Genomic DNA, 22,119 nt, shown 5'->3' with positions numbered 1-22,119 from the left:
TGAACTAGAATATGAAGTTACATCAGCTCCATGCTATACATGAGATAAATATTGTTCAGGGCTGTAAAGGAGAAGATACAGCAGTTTTAACTCTTCGGGGAGAGGAAGGACTGTTTGGGACATTTGTACGTAAGGGAAATGTATTTAAATCTATGGTGCTATTCCTTGTCCTGATTTTTAAAAAAAAGAGGATCCTTCACTTTACTGCACCCTAACCTAGATGAATGAGGGAGTTTCTTCCTTCCTCTGGGCAGTGATGTGTCCGATCTTTTTTTTGTACTCACTTGCACTAGGAAATGTCTCCAGGCCACCTGCCACGATGACCCTGGCTGTGGAATAATCAACCTATAATAGGAAGAGAGTACTGCCTTGCATTGCAGGCTTTTCCCTTCCTTTTTACCACCTCCTTACCTTGAAGAGTGGACTGTCCAGCCTGGCCCAGGTCAAAATGGGAGAATGGCAAAAGCAACAATAGACTGGCTTTTCCTGGGAGGCTGCACTTTTGCTGTTTACCAGCCAGGCTAATCAGGTACACTTACTTGCTATTTCATTAAATATGTATTTAACTCTTTCCTGTTTTCAAAACTGGCATTGCCTATACCATTGAGGTTTTGGGACATGAGCCCTTTTTTACAAGAGTCTTGTTCAGTGCTAGGTTTTCCACACCATGGACCATACATGCCACTGCTGTACACACTCATCAAACCCTTTCTCATCTCCTGACATTTATGACATATTCCAGAATAATTATCCTGTGGGGCAAGTTGTTCCACAGTTGTCAAAATAAGATTTCTTTTGCCTCCTGCTTAAGCATTTGAGACTGGTAACTCTCTGAGATGGGATGTGGAATTACAAGGATCATTGGCTGATCAGTACAGGCAGCTCCTAAGCTCCTGCAGTACTGCTTGGGCCTTTCAGTTGTCTGTAAGTACAGGAGGCAACTTCACATCAGAGGTTGTCTGGCTAGATGAGCACCGTGTAGCTTTGGGCACCACCCTCCCCAGTACCTCCTAGCTGACACTCACATCTTCAGCTCTTCCTCCAGGCAGTGGGAAAAGCCACAAGTAGTTGGGGAGTTCTGTCAGCTGTAGCTAGTGTCTTCTCTGTCAGAAAATCCACAGCTGTTCGCAGGTGCAGCCCAACTATCTCCAAAGCAAAGCAGCAAGAAGTGGGGTGCAGTTTATGACAGATTTTCATGGCTTCTATAGAATAAATGGGAGCATATAGCTCTGTGGATTGCATCAGACAGCACAGCCTGGCATTGCTCTCTCCTTTCCTCAGCTGTGCAGTCCTGCAGTTAAAGATTCTGTTCATACTTAAGAGTGAAGATGATCTGAGGAGAGGTGTGTGTAAGAGTCTAGAGCATGGCTGGGACTGTGCTCATGCAGAGAAGTGGAACTGACAGAGAGGTGATATCAGTCACCTTCTGATGCCTCAGAAGGGATATCATGTTCTTCAGATCCAGAGAGAAGCAGCATCTTCACTGATTGCCTTGTCCCACTGCCAGGATGAGGTTATAACAAGTAAATTACTTGGTAATAGGAGGAGTTGCAGAAGGGCCCAGGAGTCCAAGCAGGTGGTACAGCTGGTGATGACAGGCTCAGTCTGTGGGAACAGTATGTGTGCTGGAGATAGCCAGGGAGAACTCATTTTAGCAGGAGCTGGGCAGACTTACAGTCACATGGGCTCTGGCTCAGCTGTACAGCCTGAGCTTTAGGAAGCTGAGAGGGCAAAGTTTTCAGAACTTGCATATTGCAGCTAAGTGACTCTACAGCACACTGACTCCCTTTCCTGGGGCCAACGGGTTGTTCTCACAGTCCTATTTCTGCAAGGATCACAAAATGGAGGACAATCCCCCCCCCCCCCCCCCCCCCCGCCAATTTCTAATCTGACAGTGTATTTGGAATTAGCTCAGGAATTGGGCAAAGATTCAGTCTGAGTATTTGATATGAAGTGTTCACTTCTGGCTAATGCTATTTCTGTTACATCCCTCCTTCAGAGCATGATTTAAGAGGACTCTCTGATAGAAAGGCACTGCCACTTGCTGACTCTGCGTTAGCTCCTGCAGCATTTTGAATGCAGCTTAATTTCCCTGTGAAAAGAACTGACACAACCAATCACCATGAACTCTTCACACTTGACAGAAACACAAGTGAAGAGGTTGATCCATAATAATTAGGAAATTGGGATCAAAAGCAGGCAGGCTTAGCCCAAACTGTTTTGCTCAGAGGCAATACTGCAGCTTATAATATACAACTTAATTACTAGAGAACATCATTTCTGCAAGTGAAGGCAGTTTCCAGAGTGAAAAAGCTGCTATAAATATAGTTCTAAATTCTAGGCAAATTAGGTTAGGAGAGCATGAGTTTTAATAGTATCTAAAAGAGCAAAAGGAGAATCTCATGTAGTGTTGTCCTATTTCTGGCGTCATTCCTCAGTGGAGAGGCCATTGTCACACATCTGGCCTCATATGTCATTCAGAAATAAGAAATCAAGAACAAGACAGAAATGGTGTTCCTTAAAATCCGTTTCCAAACAGAAATTGTTGTCCTACTTTAGAGCAGTGGCAGGCACTTGAGTTCAGGGCCACGGTTGCTCTGTTAAAGGCATACTGAACTATATTTTCTATGAACAGTCCCTTTTTATGTCTCAGATACTGTTAAAAAAAGGCTAAACTGCATGAGCGACTCATCCTCCCCCACACTTTGCTGCTTTTCCTCTTACTTTATATATTTATTCTACACTCCATACACTCTGTACAGTGGAGTCCAGACTCATAGGATGGATGTGAATTTAAGATTTAGGGGTTTTTTATATATTCTGTGTGAATAGTCTGACAAATGCAGAGGATTCCACATATCTTAGCATTTGTTTTTTCTTTGTCTCATACGACACCTAGCTTCACTGAGGATTAGCTATCAACAGCCATTATGCAGCAGTGAGTTAGATACAAGAGTTACTGAGTTATATAATGATGTAAAGATTTGCAGAGACAGTAAGTCATACCTCCTCGTGACTACAGGGTTTTTTTTTTTTTGGCCTTCTGGCTATATAGTCTATATTAAATTCTTTTTCAGGGCAGTGACTGAAGTAGTATTACTGAAAGAATTTTAGCACTGAAATTTCCTGGTACCTTAAGGATTTTTCCAGAACATAACATTACCAAATTGCTGACTGATCATTGGGAAAATATGTCCCAGAATCACAGCTGTGGACTTCTACTTTGTTATAATCGGAGAGAGACCATTACAGTTTGTCAAGTTTATATCCTATGTGCTGGGGGGGGGTAGTGCTTTCATTACATGGCCATAAAGTAATGGTAATTCTCTGCCTTTAAACTCTCTTGACAGAAAAGTGCTAGAACATTCTAGCTCTGGATCTGCTTTTTTGTCCTTTTTAGGGTTGTGTGTGTGTGGTTTGCATTATCACTTGTTTCATATTTTACCTCATAGAATGCAGGTTCTTCAGCACTTTGAGGCTTCAGTGTCATTTTCCTTTGTGTGGCAGATCTTTTTTTCGGTGCTTGTCAGAGTATATTTTTTCTGCTGTGGTCAAGCATCAATATTTAGCATCTTTGAATAGAACAACATAAGCACCTAATGTAAACATTTCAGCAGATGAAAAAAATCTCAACTGACAAGGAAAAAAGGGTCAAGGTCACAAGCCAAATCCACAAAGTTATGTAGGTGGTGTGAATTTGAGCGTTACTGTGTCTAATCGTTTAGTTCATGGTGGCCAGAGCATAATCCATGTCCTTGAGTTAGGCACCTGTACAGTAAATGTGATGTAGAGATACCCAAGATGCTTTAGCATTGGCTAATTTAGTTGCTTTTCAGGGTGGATTATCACACAGAGCATTTAGTGCTCATGACAGTAGTTAGCTTGTGTTATGCTGCCTGAAGCTGGAGGAAGGCTTTTGCTTTCTGTTGTTCCTGTTCTGTTTATATAAAACAAATCAAGAGTCTCTGGGCTAAGAGAGAGCAAAGGAATGGCTTACTAATTGAAAGCCTTGGACACCCACTTGGGAGGGAGGAGCTCTTGCTTCTGGTTCCTGCACTATTTCTGAGTTTATGTTATGATGGGTATCAAATACTCCTACTTACTTCTGCCAGAGTGACTGAAATTTTTCTAGATAAAACATTAATTGAAATGGAGATAAAGTGGACTACTTACTTAACCTTTCCCCATTTCTTCTCACCTCACCTTCGCTAGTGTGCACTTGCAGGTCATTAGGTTCAATAGTAAGTAAGTTCATCAGTGGGTAGAAAGCAATGATTAGGCATTTCTTAAGCTAGAACAGGTTCAGATAGACTGTAATATAAGAAAGTAACCAGAGTAACATTAATGTTTTGTCTAAAGCTGGAGCCCATGAGAATTGGGTGAAGGTTGAAACATTTTCTGGTGAAGTGGTATCCCACTAAAGTCTGTAAACCAGAATTCTGTCTTCAAAGTAGTGGGAACAATATTCTATCCCTTATCTTTTTGGCATTCTCTTAGCCTTTGATATTGCATACTATTTTGATTAGCAAGCGATTTCACATCAATGTGTTCAGCATATAAGGAGCTTGTTATATAGAGGTAACATTGGTTGCTGTTGTCTAAAGGTATTTACATTTTGTAACATATGTAGCAAGTTCTTAAGGGGGGAAATGCTTTTGTTTATATGTTCATTCATGGGTTGATATTTTCCTTTTGTCATTGCAAGCAGCAGATGAAGGGATACAAATGTACATGTTCAGTAGTAAAACTGTCCAATTCTGAGCTGTGACAAATTATACAACAGGTAGTGATTGGGGAAAAAAAAACAACAAACAACCCACAACCTAGAATATGTGTCATGTTAGCACTGTCTTTTAAGTGAGAATGTAGTTGCCTTCTAGAATAAGTTATAACTACTCTGAATTTTACCCCTTGCAAATGTTTGTGTTAGGCAGAATCCTCCCCATTGTGCAACATCGTCTTACTAACATTCCAATATTACTTTGGTGCTCTGTGACAGGTTAAACCTTGTGGAAATGGAGCAAAGAAATGTTACAATTGTTTTTCATCCATTCATAAACTGGTGACAATTTATGACATTGGAGGAAAGCCCAAAAGATAGCATGCAAGTCTAGTCATAAATAAGAAAAGTAGAGGCAGAATGCATAGCGGGACATTTCTGGCACATGTGTGTACGCTGTGATTCTGTGATGCGGGCTCTGACCACAGCAATATGCTCAAGGCACAGTTGGAGGGATTAGTTACATTATGAACAAGATTTTGTCCATCTCTTAGAATTTCATGTGGTTTTTATTTGATTCAGACCATGCTCTGTAGTCTGACAATGAGATTAGAGGCCTTTTTGTAACTTTGAAAGGCAAAGATCTTGGAGGAAAGATGAGATGAGATCACGAGTTGTATCATCTGCCATGATTTTTGGCAGTATTTTACAGAATTATTTTGCATATGAATTGTGCCATCTCTCTCTCTCTTTTGAACTTTTATTTCAATGGGTCTGGAGTACATGTTGAAGCTGGCAAGGAAGTCAAAAGGTGTATCATCAGAGGGCACTATCTTGATACATGTAATTTTATGAACAACCATTTTGATTATTTACCTTAGTGGTGATGCTTGTGCTGTTCCAGAAACCATTTTTCTTCACTTGGTGGAGACCAAAGTATGTGTCACAAAATAGTTAGAGTAGTTCCTACAGTCAAGAGCAAAAAGGTTTAGTCCTTGCTCCATAGTGCAGGAAATTTGGAAAAAGAAAATAATAAAAATTAAAAAATGCCAAGTGTTTTAACCACTCAGGCTATTGGATAGAGAAGGAGAAATAAACCACTGTTCTCTTTTATGTGAAACTTGGTCCGATAAATATGTTTGCAAGTGTTTTCTGTGTTTAGGCCTGCAGGTTAAAAAAATACAGGGAAATACCTTGAGAATCTTAAGTAGATCTTGGGTTACTGAACAATTCGGAGGTATTAAGACACAAGCAGTTGTACATATTCTTGTTCACAAAAACATAGGCCCAAGCAATGCTAGCCAGCAGCTCAAAGGGGATTTTAGGAAGTTGGTAGCAAGTAAATGTCACTCAGGCACCTGAAAGTAGCAAATGGGTACCTGGTTTTACTGGTTTAGCCCCAAGTGCCTATCATGCTAGTCAAGTAATGGCTGGCATGGCCACACGGGGAAGCTACTGTGCTATGCGCGAGGCAGCATGAGTTGTGTCCTAACTATTACCAAGGGCCTGCCATATGACTTTATACTTGCTGGTATTTTATTTCTCCTTCCAAAACAGAAAAAGGGGGAGATTTCTGGACTTTTATCATGTTTCCTTCTCAAGTTGCTCTAGGTAGAGTTTGTCATCCCAAGATAAACTTTGCAAAACCTTGCTTGCCACTGGGGAGAGAGAGAGAAAATTCATTTGAACGGGCGTAGTTTGTGTGTGCATCTGCTGTATGCAACTTTGTCCTGTGTTCATAATAGAATTGTGTGGTATAAGGGTTTTTCGAGCAGCTAGTACCATTTTTATGAAAACACATTAAATACATTGCTTGTTTTAAAACCCATTCTCTGGTTGATCTCCAGGAGAGAATGTATGTAGCAATTCTCCCTGTGTGCTCATGCTGTTTAGCTTTTGCTAAACACGAGGAAAGCAGATTATGGCTTTTAAGAGCTAAGCTTTGGCTTTTCTGCAGGTCTGTGTGAGGGGTGACATGTTGCTTTGGTGCCTTGAGGACAAAGACGTTTAGCTTAGAAGCATGCCTAAATAGGTTTAATACACAAGTTTCAATAGTCATACAGGTAGCTATTTTAGTTCGGTTTAAGCCTAGCAAAAATAACACGTACAAACCAGAAGGAAAAGAGGCCATGCAGCCTTTTGTGCTTATTTAAGTGCAATGGTTTAAATTAAATTAGTGCAACCTTTTTTTAATGCAAGCAATGTCTGAGTTAAATGCTGCTACCAGCTGGAGAAGGAAAATTGTCAGTATCAGTACCTTACAAGTGGCATGGCTTTATCAGTAATGCAGTAATGGAAGGATTGGGGATTAGAAGTTCCAGAGAGGCTGCGCTTCCTCCCACAATTGTTCTCTGTAATAGAGAAAGGGGGTAAACCCAGACTGATTTTGTCCAGATGGACTTGGAACATTGTACAGTGAGAAGCTACAATAAGCAGTTTAACACTCATTAATTGGAAGGTGTTTATAAGAACTCCCTTCTCAAATTTAACTCTGAAGTAACCAGAAGCCTACAAGTTCTCATACATTTATTTACTACTAGAATTCCTATTACAGATCACTGTCTTGTAAAACCACTTCTCCTGGAAGAACAGTCAGTAGACCACTCTCCTGAGAGTTATGGTTATTCACTACCAGTTTGAAAACAAGTCCATACCAGAGCATTCTCTTTCTTTTCTGGCATCCAAGCTTTCTTCTTTAATGTGTATGAGCTATTGCACATGGTAATGTTAGGATAAAACAGCATAACACAAGCCACAGGGCTCTGCATGCTAAGGGAGCATGCACAATACTTAGTCAGCACACACAACCTCATCAGTTTTTAATACAGTTTCCAAAGGGTATTTAATTTCTAGTGTAATCCTACGCAGTTCCTGTTTAAGTAAGTGGAACACATACATTGAAGTCAACCTGTAATTTCTAGTGCTGATGATAGTTCCAGCAGGGTTGTTGAGCTGCATTTATGTAGACATTGAAAGAAAGCAGTGACATAGAACATGCACTATTCCTGTGGTCTTCACTTTCCCTGACATAGCAGAATTCACATTTTTTTCAAGGAAGTATTCTGAGTTCCAAACAGATATATCGCTAAGCTTTAATTGTCTCCTATTCTTAAAATAGAAACCAGCAGAAACTAGTGTTGTGGTGCTTTTTTCTTTAACTGATCAGTTGAATCTCTAACCTGCAGCCATTGTTAAACTGCTAATAAGAAAGTGCAATATAAGTTAGCCAGCAATTTTTCAGATAAAGTAATTCAACAGTTCCTTTTTTAAAGGCACTTGGTACTGCCTTTGGTGGGGAAAGCTACATTCTCAGAAATATTTCCATAGTATTTATTTTTGTATTTACCTTCAGCTTAGTATAATATACACCTTATCAAGGGTGGCTTTTCCATTTTAGAGAGAAAACATAAGTAGACCATAAACTTGTATTATCATATAATTAGAAAAGATAGTTTGTGTGCATGTAAGGTGTGTATTTGCTTAACCTTATCTAGTGTAAACAGTTTTCCCGTACAAGATTTGGGGGTTTTGTAACTAGTTTACATTCCCATAATGCATATCCCAAGATTTCCTTAGCATGTGCAAAGGATGACAAATATCAGTACTTCATACAACTATATTTAATAAGTTATTACAGAAAAAAATAAAGTCCAAACTACAAAGTTTAAGCAGTTGTAAGCAATAGCAGCATTGAGCTCCATGTTTAGTCACAGTACTGCAGTTCCATACAAGCATTAGTCCAAGCCAAAAAGGAAGAAGCCTTGTTAGAATTACTAGCAAAAACAATCTAAGAGAACATGTAATAAAAGATACAGTACATTTAAAATTAGTTGAAAACAAGTACAGAGATCTTAGCTGTGAATGCTCTAAAAGTTATGTCCATTATTTTGACAGTAAAATTACAAATATCTAATACTTTATACCCCAACAGAACTACGTCCAGGAAAAAAAAAAAAAAAAAGAGCCCAAATTATCTTTTATTAGCACCCTGGTTTTCTACTTACTGCTAAACTTTTTCTCATGTAAATTTGAGTGTGTCAATTATGTGACCAATGTGATTTCTGACCAGCTACCCATTTGGGGTATAGAGTAGTCACTAACATGAATATAAAATACTCTGTGGTATGATAGAACACTATAGCAGCAGAGATTAAGAAGTTTGGTTTAAAAAAAAAAAAAGAAAGAAAGGAAGGAAAAGAAAAAGGGTTTAGCTGACATCATACAAACTAGCATAAAGCAACTACATACAAGCCAGATTAAACAGAAGAGACACTTCTACAAATCTGTGACTAATCTTTCACTCATACCTTGCAAGTAGAGATGTCACAATACTGAAATATTAACATGGGAGCTTTTCCCAGTTAAGCGCCTTTTTTTTTTTTCTTATTTTTCTTTTTTTTACTACTCTAACAGATAGTGAAATCAGCAAAGTTATTTGCTAACTGCATATTTGCAATACAATTTGTTTTAGCCCATGCCTTGCTAGCAGGCTATAAAATACAAGCATGTAGGCAGAAATATAAGCATAAACTTTGTACCACTTAGCAGGAATTTTTTTATTCCCTCTTCATTCCTTAATCTCCTTTGTTTGCAATTTGCATACATTCCAACCAGTAGTACCTAATTTGAGTCTAAATTTTACTTCACTATTTGATCTAGTCTATACATTACTTACAGAACTGAACACACAGAGGATACACAATAGACCAACTCTGGACACATCTTTCTGCAAGTTACAGATGAGCCACTCTAATACTCTAGCATAAGTTAGTCTAAAAGGTCATCAGTAACTTGTTGAATTAATTGTTTTGTCTAGAGAAAGTCATTGTATGCCCTGTTTACGCAACACCAGTTTTAGTCTGGATTGTTTCAGGTGCCAGAACAGAGAGTCACTGGCTTCAGGAAGGGGTTTCTTCTGGCTGCACAGGGAAACAAAGGTGATGTAAATGGAGGTGAAGTGAAAGGTGGTCTGATATTGGCACTTGGTGTTGCCAATATAAAAGAAAAAAAGGACAAAGACACAAGAGAGGCAGAGAAGAACGGAGAAAGACAAGAAGCTGACTAGATGTTCAGACATGGTGGCAATATAGGTTACTGCATTGCTACCAGGAAATGGACATACATTATTTTGCATTAACTAGGCAGCTACCAACACTATGTGGTAATTTCATTAGAAAATTATGTGGGTACCTACAGTCTGCTCCATGCTGCCACTGATAAATGTATGCAGGAAGGAAGTTGTGCAGGAAAGGGTCAATTTAATTAAATAAATAACACGGTGGCAAAATACAATGAAGAATATATATTTTAGGAGGTTCAATCTAAGACTATTGAAAAGAGTTTATTGAGTTCATGACAAGAAAAGTAATGGAGCATTATGCTGAATGGGCAGGGTCAAAACCCCATTGTTTCAATAGATTTAGTTCCTTATAACGGCAATAGTATTTCATCAACACTGGTGGTGTATAAATCTAGACAGCGAACTGGTACTGTGACATCCCTATTATCTCCCTAAATCATTTTGATAAAGGAAAAGGCTTTTCAAAATATCACATTTTTTCTGCTTCATTCTGTCATTTTATTGCCCAATTCTTTGTTACAATTTTCCAATCACTTTACATAACCAACCATTTTCATCATTGCCACACTATTGTAAACCACATCAGCAAGTTAATACATAAAGCTTTGCATTTCAAAAAACTAGACACTTTAGTAACAATATTACAAAGATTTTAGCTTCAAAAATAACTGAAAATGAAAAAAATAAACTTTTAAAGAATTAGCATCATAAAATTAATTTATTCCAAGTAAAAATACAAAATAATATTAATGACATTGACCAGATATGAAAGTCTCTCCCAGAAACAACTATATTAATGGTTGAGAAAGCACTCCTTAAAGAAAATACGAAATAAAAATGAAAAATATGTAAATATGTTTAATTTTTTTCTTAGCAAAAAATCTTTCTAAAAATAACAATGAAAATTTGTCTCAGTACAAAGGCTACATTACTATTGAAAAAATACCAGCATGAAGAAAAGGTACATATTTGACAGTAGAAAAATGATTTTAGTGAATCACAATGTCTAAAGTCTGCAATGAAAATAAATCTGCAATAAAGATTTATGCCTTTTTTCTTTTCATTTTTCTTTTTTTTTTATACAAACAGTACAAACAGTATTGCACATAACAACAAATAGTCGAGGTTAGGTTAGCCTTCAAAAAAATCGACTAGTTCAAGTCTCACATCAGAAAAGGCCACAATAGGACCTGTTGTACCCAGGGGCTTCTTAGTCAAGTTGCAGTTCAGAACTCCATATTTTAAAAAATAACTTTTTTTGAAGGACCCTCTTTTAATATAACATATTAACAACTCAGGGGCACATTCATTTACAAAACAAAAGGGAGCATGTCATAATTTAATAAACTAAAAAAAGTTCTCTTTAAAAAAATACAAACAGAAGAACTCTCACAATTCTGGTCAGTCGTGCATAATCACACTTGATTATAAATATACAAATTAAGGGAAACTATTTTTTCACCTTCTATTCACAACTTTCAGCACCAAATGGAGTTTTTGTTTACACCTGTTCTTTATGATGATTTTGTTTTAGATTTAATCCAACATTATGCTATATTGTACATTTTCCAGCTTCTCTCTCTCTCTCTCTTTCTCTCTGGGGGTATTTTTCTACATGAAAGAGGGGTATTTCTTCAAAAAGGTTTACTTCTTTCACATAATTAGGTAGATTTCTGTAGGTTAGCTATGATCTTTAATATTACAGTTATAAAGCTCTAACTTCTTCATTTTCAAAAAAACTCAAATAAGCATGAAAAAAATAAAGTTACCCATCTGTTAAATCATTTTTCTTGCAGAATTAAATTAATATATATTTTTCTGAATAAACTTACTTAGAAAATATCATTTTCTTTCCTATATTTCAAAATTGAGGTATTGCAAAAGATCATGTCAGTCAGAAAGCATGCCTTTTTCTTTAAAAAAAATCATCAGCCAACTGTTGAAAACTGTGTAGATACAAAAAGTAGTGCATAACAAAATGTCTTGTACAGATGAAAAAAAACAGAAAAGACACCTGGGCTGGGAAAAGCAATATCACAAAAACGCCCAGAAGTAACTTCAAAAGGGATAATTATAATAAGCATTTTAAACCAGTAAAAAACTATTTTTTCTTTTTTTTTTTTTCCAAAAACAGAAAAAATCCTTTCAAAGCCAATACTCGCAACTAAACATTGGGGAAAACAACTTACTAAATTAGACACAAACAAGGACATCACGACAAACAAAACCCAGAACATTTAAATCTACTATGCGGTGTCATATCCAGTCAGATTGTCCCCAGAACTGCAAAAACAAAGGAGGAAAAGAAAAAAATAGTGTACACATTCTCACAATCATTAGTATACCAAGTGTGTTTATATGCTATCTGCAGCCCCATAGTTCATGCTAAAAAAATGTCCACTGTGTTAGCAGGTCTTAATTGTATTCAAGCTTCACAGGATACATCCAGGGATTAGAGAGATAACGCCACATCCACAGAGCAGACATCTCATGTTACTTTAATATGCAGACATTTCTTTAGCACCACTTTTTTTCCTAACTTTCTTAAATGTGCCTAGTTTATTAGTTTGACAGACTATCTAATCGGTAGTGTATGTACGCTAGCATGAGCTCTTTGGTTTTCTGGACAAGGTCTGCAGCTACGTAAATGATGCAAGCATTAGGAGAGAGATTGTAACTAAGAGCTCATTTCTGTTTATGTACCTGTTATGAACTGTCAAAAATGTGTTAATGTTGGATACAGAGGCTTTAACAGTTAAGTTTGATCACAGTACTAGACATAATCACTTTACTATATAAAATAAATTGCACGATATATAACAGAGCACCGCAAAGTACTTCATCTACCATCCACAAATTTGTTTTAAGAATATCCTACAGCTAGTTTTTATATTTGTTGTAGTATAGGTCATTCTGTAATGGGCTGATCCTAATTTCAGAAGCATTACATTTATTGAGGCATGCCTTCCTCCAGTCAGTAATCAATTTTTTTTTTGTTACTGAGTATTTTGTAGCCTACGTAGGTTCATAATTTGTGCATTGTGGGCAGGTTTTATATTAGACATATATAAAATTTATTGCATGCAGCAACCTGATTAAGTAAACATGCAGTCAAAAAATATTGACCTTCCTTGGAAGCTTTTCTGTATGCTATACTGATCTCCTTTCAGCAGCCATCACTATTTTAATCACATATTCATTTTTTAATTGATACCCTAGCCTGAATAGAGTATTATGGTATTAGTAATACCATTTTAATAGCAGCAAAAGCTATTGCAGCATACATTTACATAACACTAAAAGACCTAAAAAAAAAAAAAAAAAAAAAAGAAAACCCACAAAACAAAACAAACAAAAAAAAACCCCTCAGCAAAACAAAAGAAAAAAGTCTGATCCAGCTTATGAGGTATCATCCTTACAAGTCAAAATGGAGAGCAACTAAAGGCTTATTTTCTTTAAGGGTTATTACTACTCTAAATGACCCAAACTAATGATTGCTGAATATCTGTTTTAAGTTTTTGCTACATCTGCCACCTACTTGTGAATATTACCTTTGGTAAGTCATCTGCTAGGGGCAAGTCTAAATTTCTGAAAATAAGTGCATGCTCCAGTTTAAAAATAAAAATAATTATAATAAAAAAATCTTCATCACATACACATCAACCCAGTGAAGGCTGATTGAGAATGGCAGTCTACGTAATGTCACTAGTGACAAGTCTTGTGTAGGAAATTAAGGTACCAAGCAGATGTTTGTGTGAATCAAAGTGCAAAATCAGTACAGTTACACTCTGCCGGTTTGTATTATACTGGACACTGAGTTCAGTAATGTGACTGTAAATAATAATAATAATAGTAATAAAAAGACCCATATCTTCATTAAAGTCGAGGACGAATGCACAGATTTCCAGAACACTAAGCCCTGAGGCAGCGCTCTCTTTTCACTCGATTTTATCTATTCCAGTACTTGTTGCTGGGTGAGGCCTGGGATTCAGCTCCAGCGGAACGGGACGTGGCGGGGCCGGTCACCTCCCTCCTTTACCAGTGGTTTGTGGAACTCTCGCCCAGCACGAGAGTGTATGCTTGCCCAGCAGTATTCACAGTAATACTGCAAACAGGTAACATTGGCACAAAAGAATGGAGCAAATTTTCCACCACAGCGAGTGCCCTGGCATTCATCACACATCTGATCATCCAGCACATATGGCTTCACTTCCACCTGCACCAGGAAGAAGAAAAATAACTGTAAGGAGATAAAATAGTTTTTCTAAGTATGAATAGAAGGAACAATATTTTAATTCTTTTGACTCTACTGAAGGTTTTCAACTGATGCTGGATTAACCCAAAGAGGCTCGTAGTTAAATTTTCATACCAACCACTTGTTAGAAAATCTCAAGAAAGAAGGGTGTGCTTTGGTAACTAATCAACGTTTCTTGGAACAGTTAGGTATGTGAAAGTACTAAGATAGAAGTACAGTAAAAATAGCATCCCTAAGGATTCTGCTGCTGTCTAAGAAACCTCCAGGAATGTGAATACAGTTGTTACAGGGGCAGGGTGCGAGAGAGCAGCATTTAGGAAGAAAAATAATAAAGAACAAAATTATATTTCTAAACTTCAAAGGTCTGGTGAGTTTCAGAGGTTTCCAGAGAGTTTTTTTTGTTTCTTTGTTTTTTGTGAACTGCAAAATGCAGGACCAGACTAATAAAGGAAGAGAAGATTCAAATTAAACAAGATTAAATGCACTTGTATTAATTAAATACTCTGCCTTATGCTAGAAAAAAATCACCACCTCAAGATTTTTAGCTCTAGAAATGTAGTAAGATTTCATAGTTGTTCCAACTATAGCCTTGCCATCAATTACAAATAGGCTGGAGAGCTGCTGACTTTTATCCTACACTCAGCTGTAAACATCTTAGGGCTGGAATTCTTTTTGCTTTTAAGGCACTTGCACCAAACACAAGTTGATGCATGACCAGGCACTTGCAGTAATACTATTACAGAAGTTGACAACATGTGAGTTCCCTCCTCTGTGTCTGTTCCTAAGAATCAAGTCTACACATTTAAATTGAGTGTTTATTCATTCTGGGGAAATCATTAGCTTATGCATGTGTAATTCTTATGGCTCTATAATGCTATTTATAAAGTGGTTAAGTACAGTCAACTACATTAAAAGAGATAGAAAAAATTGAAATATACATACTTACAAATAATTTTGCTGTAACTGCACAAGTGCTAGTCTGGCAAAATTTGTATATTGCAAGGAAAACTTGACTCCAGTAACTACACTTAAATACATGCAGTATTAAAGAAACACAGAATGAGATATTAAGTTGAAAAATGAGAAATATATTATACAAAAAAGCTTTATGCTGAACTTTACTTCAGCTTATCCTGATCACATTTCAATAAATGTTAGTCATTTGAAGTAAAGCTTATCTAGTGAATTATATTTCTAGCCTATGGAACAGCTAGAACTGTGAATTTTTTTTTTTTTTTTTTTTAAATTACACTGTACTACTAGTATGGCACGGAACAAGTCTGAATAACTGCCATTTTGCTTATCAGATGCCCTACCACTAAAATTAGAACTATCATGTAAAATAAAATGGCACTGTCTCAAATTAAATTGGAAAAAAGCAGGTCCAATATCCAGCACATCTCTAGATCCCCACCTGCTCACATTTCCAAAGCATGAATTGTAAAGGTCTGAAGTAGATTCTTTCTCTCTCTCACTCCTTTTCTTGTTTTGGTTAATAGTGAAATAATTTTAAGAATGTATGCTGTACAATTCAGGGATTTCAATCTATTAGATTTAAAACCTAATATTTAAGAACTGATTAAGAGCCTTCATACTTCTACAAACTCACAGATAAACCTAGTTTAAAAACAGATAAAAGATAATTAAATAAACTTAAATTATCTATCAACCAACTGGGAAAAGTACTGATTGATGGAAAAAACTATCAGCTAGCATAATTTGTGACTGTATCCTAAAGCTTAGAAAAAACCCCAAGTTTTTAAACATGGCTGATCTATAAATCTCAACGGGTTCAACACTGTGATTAAGACTCCAGAATTAATCTTCTTAGCCTCTCTGTAAAATTTTTCAGAAATGGACAAGAAATACTTAGGAACAGCCTTGTCTTAGTTAAAATCATGAGGTATAGTAGCACCACAGAGAAATAGTTTGAGGATTTACAACTCCATGACCTCATCTAATCTGACCGAAAGTTCAGTTTAGGTTTTTAAAGAGAAAGTAAAAATAGCTTAGACTTTGCAGCTGCTTGTTTTTATATGTATACTGCACATAATAGACACATCCAATACCTCTCAAGCTGACTTCTTAAGAAACAATTTATATTAGATAAAGCACAAAACAAGTCATCCCTATTGTAAAAATACATAGCAGCAGCGCATGCTGTATGTTCTTTTGAATAATTCTAGATGCCAGGTCCTCAAAAACATAGGTGTTATTTTTACATGTAATCAAGAGGTGAAGACAGAAGGTCTAAAGGAAAAAAAAAGTCTTGGGAATTAAGTAATGTTTTCTTTTAATGTCTCCAACTCAGACTTCAGTAAATACCTTAACTTCATTCTATACTTGAAAAGCCCTTTAGAAACCAGGATTTCATATGTACTGAACATTTTTCCCCCTTTTGCCTATCAAGCATCTATTGGCATTTGGTTTTGGTTAAATAATTCTCAAGACTTTTGAGGTCAGCATTACCTATTATAATAAGCCTGTGTTTTAGGAACCTCAAGTCTAGACGTACATTGCTGAGAGAATATGTTGCCTAGTAGCAGAAATGCCAGAAACTATATAAGTAGCCACTAACTAAAAGCTGTTGATGCACAAGGAGCAAACCACGACAAAAGGAGGAGAAAGAAGCTGGGAAATTCTATGGTGTTTGACCTTCAGAATTCAAACCAAAACCAAGAACAAGTGAGCTTACAACCAAATATTTTCTGGTTTTAGTGCTTAACAGTTATCTAAGATGTTTAAGATGTATTTTTTCACTCTGCTTTAGCTGCTTAAATAAGCCTTTAAATAATTAACAAATGTCATCTGAAGAACAGAGGTTACAGTGTTCTCCAACACAATATTAATATAAGGATGTTCATTTCTGTACAGTTTTGTGAGTAACAACCATTCTGTTCCATGCTATTTTACTTACCCGTTTATCAATGTCATTATGTTGGAGCTGGACAAAGCGAGCACTGATAGCAGCAATATAGCTCTGCTGATTGGAGAAAGCCACTCTGCCAGCACCTTTTGGATACTTCAACTCTGGGTCTGTATCAATGCCAGCATAGCAGACACCTCCATATAAACGGTCCATAATCATTGCCAATTCAACTGCAAGAAGTCAGTGGTTAAATATTATAGATGTAACAAACAATAGTGTTGTGTTTTGTTTGTTCCATTTAAAAAAGCACAATATGCCTTAGCATACTTGTCTTCCAAAGTCTAAAACAGTAAACCCAAACATTGGTTTTAACAGATTGAATCAACCCTACATAAATTACCGTAAAACGTAAAGGCAAAAAACAGAATCTGTAAAAAGAAACTTGGTGTGACTGAAGTGTGAAAAAAAAATGCAGAGTTACATTGTTAAAGTAGGTATCAGGTCAACTGTTTTAGAATTTATCATATTGTAAATTAAAACTCTGGTATTTGGGATTAGGTATTCAGGATCTCCCCAAGCTCCAGCCAGGCTTGTTAATGCTAGTTTACATATAAGATCACTTAAAGGTATTCCTGTATTTAGAATCAGATATTTTGCCCTAATTACTAAGGTTGAAAAGACATTAAGGAAGTGTTTTACATTTGAAACAAAACTTTGTGAATCATGAGAAGTTACTACACTTAAATCAAACCTACATTTTGGGTGCAACTTAACTTAGTATTTTTGCAGAACATTAACTTGATTGTGGATCTTTTAAAATGGTTTTTGCTTTTTCTGACACTAAGGATAACTCTAAAGAAGTTATAAATATCATTCGTAAAATAAGACAGGCTGAGTGCATGGCTGAAGAAACATACAGGAGGAAAGGTAAGGGAAAGAACTGAAGGAAGTGGAAGAGAGACATGTAAACTGTGCAAAGATGTATGGTCATCAAGCCAAGCTCTCTGTAAAAGTTGATAGGCAAACAAATTTGTCAGATGGGTGAGGGACAAACCCTCACAAAGCAAGATAATGGGACCTGTACAGGCCGTGCCAAGTCAGCCATTTTTTTATGCTAATGTGTGAAAACACTTCCAGTAGCAAGTTGAAATTTAGCTATCCAAGATAAAATGAAAGAGATATACAAAATATTTAAATCCTTATAGTTCTCACAAAATTCTCACTAGTTAATTATACAGAGAGTAGAGACAATTTTTAAATTGAATATGTATGTGTATTTGTATAAATGTGTGCGTCACATTAAGGGAAGACCATATGCTAATTTGTCCATTTGCAATGAGCAAAACTTATTCTACCAAACCAGATAATACTCTTGCTCCAAACAGTAAGGGGAAACTATCAGCATAATGTAGTGACTAGTAGATTCTTCTTCTTTCTAATGATTTGGAATCATGATTTGGGTAATGATCTCAGAAAGTAACAGTACGGAACAAACGTCAGGAAGACTTAAAAACATTTACAATAGTAGTTCCAGTAAGCTACTCTTGCCAAAGAGTAGACAAAGAATATACAGGATTCCAGGACAAGGAAACCATGCAGTGTTCAGACATCTTAGTAAAAACTTCTGTATCAGATCTTTAAAGTTGCAAACAAGAAATACTGAAAACTATTTGTCTGCTTTGGAGAAGTTAACTATTTAAAGGCATCAGTTTTCAAATGTAATGCATTTCAAATGTAATCTATGACAGGCCAAATGACATACAGTTTTATAAAGGCTATAATTAGAAATCAGATAATGTTTAATTGTTGCTATTTACATAATTACCATCTTACAATTATGCCTTATTTTAAGATGGTGAGGAAAGTGAAAGCTGCCAAGAAACCTGGGCTGGGAGTAATCTTACTGTCAGCAATGGCTGGGGGACCTTGTGTACAGCTTCCCAAAAGAATTAGGATTAGGAGAAAGATAAAGCGAGGAGCTGAAGTTGCAGTGGGCTGGAAAGTGGCTGCCAAAGGAAAGTGAGGGCTACCAGGAAACCTGATCCAGAAGACTTTCTTCCAGACAACGACTGAGCGGCCTTGTCTACTACAGCCCTCGAAAATTAGGATTAGGGTTGAGAGGATGAAAAAGAAAAACCATGCAGCTGACTTGGAGTGAAGATGGAGAGGGACTACTAAACAGAAGCAAGGGCTGCCAAAAGACCTAGCTAGGAGAAATGTTGCAATTTGCTTTGTGACCTTGTCATTGGCTCACCAAAAATATAAGGGTTAGGAAGAAAGAAAAGAGTGTTGAGCTACAGTTGGGAGCTGTGCTAAAAAGGGGCCTTCAAAACAAAGTGGGGGCTGCCAGGAGATGTGGGCTGGGATAAATCTTTCCTCTGGCCAAAGGCTAAGGAGTCTTGTCTATGGCTCTGCAAATAAAAGTGAAGAAAAAGAGTTAAGGGTGAAGCTACATTAGGAGTGGGTCTGGAAAGTGGTCTTCAGTACAGAGTGGGGCCATCAAGAGACCTGGGCTGGGAAAAATATTTTTTCTGGACAATGGCTGAGAGGCCTTGTCTACAGCTCCATGGAAAAATTAGGGTTAGGACTGAGAAAAAGGGAAAGAGAAGTCATAGAGGTGTAGTTGGGTTGGAACTGGTTTGGAAAGGGCCTGGGAAAAGTTTGTCTTCTAGTCAAAGGAAAGGGGAACTTGTCTGCATCTCAGCAAGCAAATCAGGGTTAGGATTAAGATGGTATACATTACAAAAAATCAGCCAAGTTCTAGAATATTATGCAAACTTGGGGAAAACTGTTTCTACTGAAAATCCTAATTAGTAACCTATTTAAAAGATATAAAATGTTCACAGTTTGTATTTTGTAGACAGGAAGACACTGACTTAGTGAGCTATGATCTTTGGAAAAGACTGGGTATATTTTCTGCTCTTTTACATATACTATATATCTTTTCTCATCTTTTCTGCTTAATCTGGAACCCCCTGCTACATGGCCTACATTTTCCTTCTACTCACCAGCTCGGAGGGGCCGTGGAACTCCTCCAACAAAGATAGTTTTTCTTGGATCCAAAGGCTGAGACCCATCCATCACAAAGTCACTGTCACTTAGGTTCCAAGGTCGAATTTGCACCTGTATTAAGGATTGTTTTTAATAGAGGAACTTGACAACTCAATTAAAATTAAGAAACAACTGCCAAATCTTTCTATAATTAAAAATATAATTTTAACTTAGCAAAAGCAGTAAATCGGTAGTATAAGCACCAAAACAATTTGAGAACATAGCTTATCTAAGTGTTTCAAAGAAGGTGGACAATTCATTTATCACCTCTAGAGGCCAGGCTTGAGTTAAATTTCATCATAGCAAACTCCTACCTCATTAATTACCTGCCCCTAATGGCCATTTTAATAAGAAATCTGTGAAAGGACTTTCAGAACATTATACCATGTATGTGCAATTACAGTTGCAGTTTGGGCTTCTGGCTTTCCTGAAATCACATACAGTGATCCAAAATTTTAAAGCATCGATAGGAGTGGGTATAAAATTAATTTCTGTGCTTGGATAACAAAATGATTTTTTTATAATGTGTGAATGCTCACTTCTGTTAAGCAGCAAGCAACACAGTTGATAAGAAATCTTTAGATTACACAGAAAAAACCCTGCTCAGAAGTTATTTGGATAAAGCTGTTCATCCATCCATTTTTTTTGATCCTAGAAATCACGTAAGCACACTCACTGTGCTGTAATATTTGGTTGTTCATTTATCTGTGCAAGCTTTTTAATAGTGTTTTTAAGAGGCAGCGTGTTTTTCATCCTATCATATTCATCTGTAGTTTTCATCCAATCTGTATGTATCCATAGCTACAAAAAGAATAACATTGAAGAATTCTAGAGATGTGAACAATAGAAACAGGTTACCATATGTCTTCTATTCTGTTATAGCTGTCTGCATTACTTGTTTTTACCCTGCAGTTTATATAACGTAAATGAGACCTAAATTATAAATTGATTAGCTATTGCATGCAGAAAAAATAATGATTAAGAAACCTAATGAAGTACAGGAGATATTTGAAGCTATCTGGATTTTAACTGGGTGTTAAGTTTCTTCATTTCATTGCATAAGGCTTTCTTTTCTTTCAAATAATATAGAGGGAAAAATTATAATCCGATTGTTTTACAGCTAACATTGTAAAAGGATGCATACTCCTGCAAGATACCAGAAGTACCAAATATAAAAGTTAATTGAACATGGCATTTATCTGAAAGAAGCAAATGTTAAAACCATGTTACGCTGATACAGAAGTCAATTCAATGTAACAGCAAGGACAGCAACAGGAAATGGACAAGTCAATTAACTGTAAGTATTTCTTTATTTATTTATTAACTGAAAAGAGTAACAGCAAATGGGTTAGCAACCAGCGTAAGTGTCATGGCATAAGCTACTTACTGGTTTATCCTTGATTGTGGGACTTGACACACACAGGTAAAGTTTCCCGTCTTCTTCCAGACAGGCATCTATCAGAGCTTGTACAGAGCTTTCTTCCTGGAACAGCAGAAAGGCATAACCTTGGAAACAATAAAGGCATAAGAAAGAAAAAGAACAGATTAATTTATAAAGCATTTTTTTAATAAAGAAAACAAACCCAAGAAGTGAGATATACAAATTACAAATAACTGTCAAGGCTGCGAGTTTGTCTTCATAAATTAAATTCACCGAATAGATCATACCCTCATACAGTATTGATTTCAGAATGGAGACAAGAGTGTGTGCTGCATATGGGTATGTTTATTTGATTAATTAATGATTTTGAGCAGTGAGAGTATAGACTGGTGAATAAGGGATTATTATCCAACAACTGTATCTGAGCTATTTATCAGTGGTATCTGTTGGTATCAGTGATTATCATCTTACAATGGAGGCACTGAGTTTCTGGTTACTATATACAATGAATAAATATTAGAAGAAAGGGTCAAAAAAGTGGATAGGTAAACAGATAAATAGAATTCTGTGCTCACATACTTAACTATGAAAAAAATGCTCACATAAAAACAATAAGCACGAGCAAAAAAGAAAGGCATGCGTTGTGTTTTATTATGAGTCAAAGACCCGCTGTTGTTATTTATATTTAAATAAAGCAGTTCAAAAGAAAGTCCAATAAAAATTGCTCCAAGTGATTCAGAATTTTAGGACTTTAAATTAGCCA

General features: G+C 36.5%; 1 protein-coding gene across 5 annotated transcripts in view; it reads right to left on the bottom strand.

The window, feature by feature from the left end:
• Window positions 1–8,322: 8,322 nt before the first annotated feature.
• The window catches only part of CPEB3 (cytoplasmic polyadenylation element binding protein 3), a 99,360-nt gene continuing 85,563 nt past the window's right edge, over window positions 8,323–22,119 (bottom strand). For all 5 annotated transcript variants that reach the window (XM_052798952.1, XM_052798953.1, XM_052798955.1 and 2 more), the window contains 4 exons: window positions 21,363–21,481; window positions 19,933–20,047; window positions 16,973–17,154; window positions 8,323–14,016 (listed from right to left, as the gene is read on the bottom strand). In XM_052798952.1, the coding sequence (XP_052654912.1) occupies window positions 13,789–14,016; window positions 16,973–17,154; window positions 19,933–20,047; window positions 21,363–21,481 (644 nt within the window). In that variant the 3' untranslated portion in view covers window positions 8,323–13,788. The remainder of the gene's footprint in view (window positions 14,017–16,972; window positions 17,155–19,932; window positions 20,048–21,362; window positions 21,482–22,119) is intronic.

The sequence above is a fragment of the Harpia harpyja genome, chromosome 10 (assembly GCF_026419915.1).
Source record: "Harpia harpyja isolate bHarHar1 chromosome 10, bHarHar1 primary haplotype, whole genome shotgun sequence".
Lineage (NCBI taxonomy): Eukaryota > Metazoa > Chordata > Aves > Accipitriformes > Accipitridae > Harpia > Harpia harpyja.
This window is presented reverse-complemented; position numbering and strand designations above follow the sequence as displayed.